We start from the raw sequence: 1,366 nt of genomic DNA on the forward strand, positions 1-1,366 counted from the left end.
TCTGATTAAGGGGAATTGGATGATTCCCTCGGCTTTGCCACTACAGTTTCTCGCTGATGAACACACAGTTCTCTGATGCCCCAGTTCAGTAAGGCAAGGGTTTCTGATTACTCCGATGAGACCCTGTGACTGAAGAGCCAAGTGTGTTTGCTCAGTGTCACTGACCCACATCCAGATTATCAGACGGGATACCAAGACTGGCTGAAGCAAGACTCCAGAGGGTGTAATCTCTTATTAGGGAGGAGGAGGGGATTGGAAGGGGGAGACACGCCACAAAAGGACCATTTGTTTCACCAGCCTCAGTGTTGTTAATTGCCAAACCTGGTGCTTCACAATGAGAGCAGACAACATCAACCCTAGGACAGGGCTGGTGGTGGCTCTGGTTAGTGTCTTCCTGGTTTTTGGGTTTATGTTCACGGTGTCTGGAGTCAAAGGAGAGACTCTGGGGGATATCCCACTCATTGCCATCGGGCCTGCCATCTTCTTACCAGGACTGGCCGCCATCCTCCTGGCCAAGAAGACGGATGGATGTTCCAAATGGCCGGCCTGCTGTGGGCCCAACACCAAAGAGGACGCCAAGGACGAGCTCTTGGCTTCTCCAAGCGTCCAAGGGAGCTGGCAGGATGTGTCCAAGAACTCCACCAGGACTCAGACCCCCGAGGTCGAGGAGGGAGGGTTCGCCGTGGACTCTAAGAGCCTGATCAGGAAGAGCGACCAAGAAGCAGCCAGGAGATACCTGGAGTCTTATTACCCGTCCGGAGTTTTCAACTACTGCGTCTTCGAGCGGCTCTGCTCCAACCGGGATAGCGCCTTCTACACCAGTGTGTACTCCACCCGGGACAGTGTGGTCTACTGCCCCCGGGACAGTGTGCCCTACGGCAGATATTATTGTTGTTACCCCAGCCCGGGGGAAGCCCGACACGTTAGACTTTGCTGGGACTACGAGACAATAGTGTGAGCAGACTCGGAGGTATTGGGGAAAAAAATGGGCGCCCGGGGAGGGGAGAAACTAGAACCCGAGGTGCAACTGCCGCAGCCGAATAGCGACTCCTCTCAAGCAAGTTAGCTTTCATCTTTGGGTGCTTTTATCAAGAAAAGCAGACCTGGATTTTGGGTTGCAGCAATTAGATAAACACAGGCGTGTATTGTGGATTATATTACAGTTGGCACTAGGGTTTTAAGTGTTATTAAATATTAAGGTAACTGTAAAGTGCAAACCGTACGGTGGGCAAGTAGCTCTGATTACTTGACTAGACTCTTAACCTTTGCATTGTTTTCTGCAGATTTCATGGTCGTTTAATGCATCCTTTTATTCCCCAGCCGTGCCTATATCTTGGATTGGAACCTGCTTTGTACCAATACATGT

General features: G+C 51.1%; 1 protein-coding gene across 1 annotated transcript; it reads left to right on the forward strand.

Annotated features, from left to right (window-relative positions):
• Positions 1–334: 334 nt before the first annotated feature.
• On the forward strand, positions 335–958 carry LOC137368754 (transmembrane protein 215-like). Its single transcript, XM_068028945.1, has one exon. It carries the CDS (start codon positions 335–337, stop codon positions 956–958), a length of 624 nt encoding a protein of 207 aa, XP_067885046.1.
• The last annotated feature ends 408 nt before the right edge of the window (positions 959–1,366 follow it).

Source organism: Heterodontus francisci, chromosome 4 (assembly GCF_036365525.1).
Source record: "Heterodontus francisci isolate sHetFra1 chromosome 4, sHetFra1.hap1, whole genome shotgun sequence".
Taxonomy (NCBI): domain Eukaryota; kingdom Metazoa; phylum Chordata; class Chondrichthyes; order Heterodontiformes; family Heterodontidae; genus Heterodontus; species Heterodontus francisci.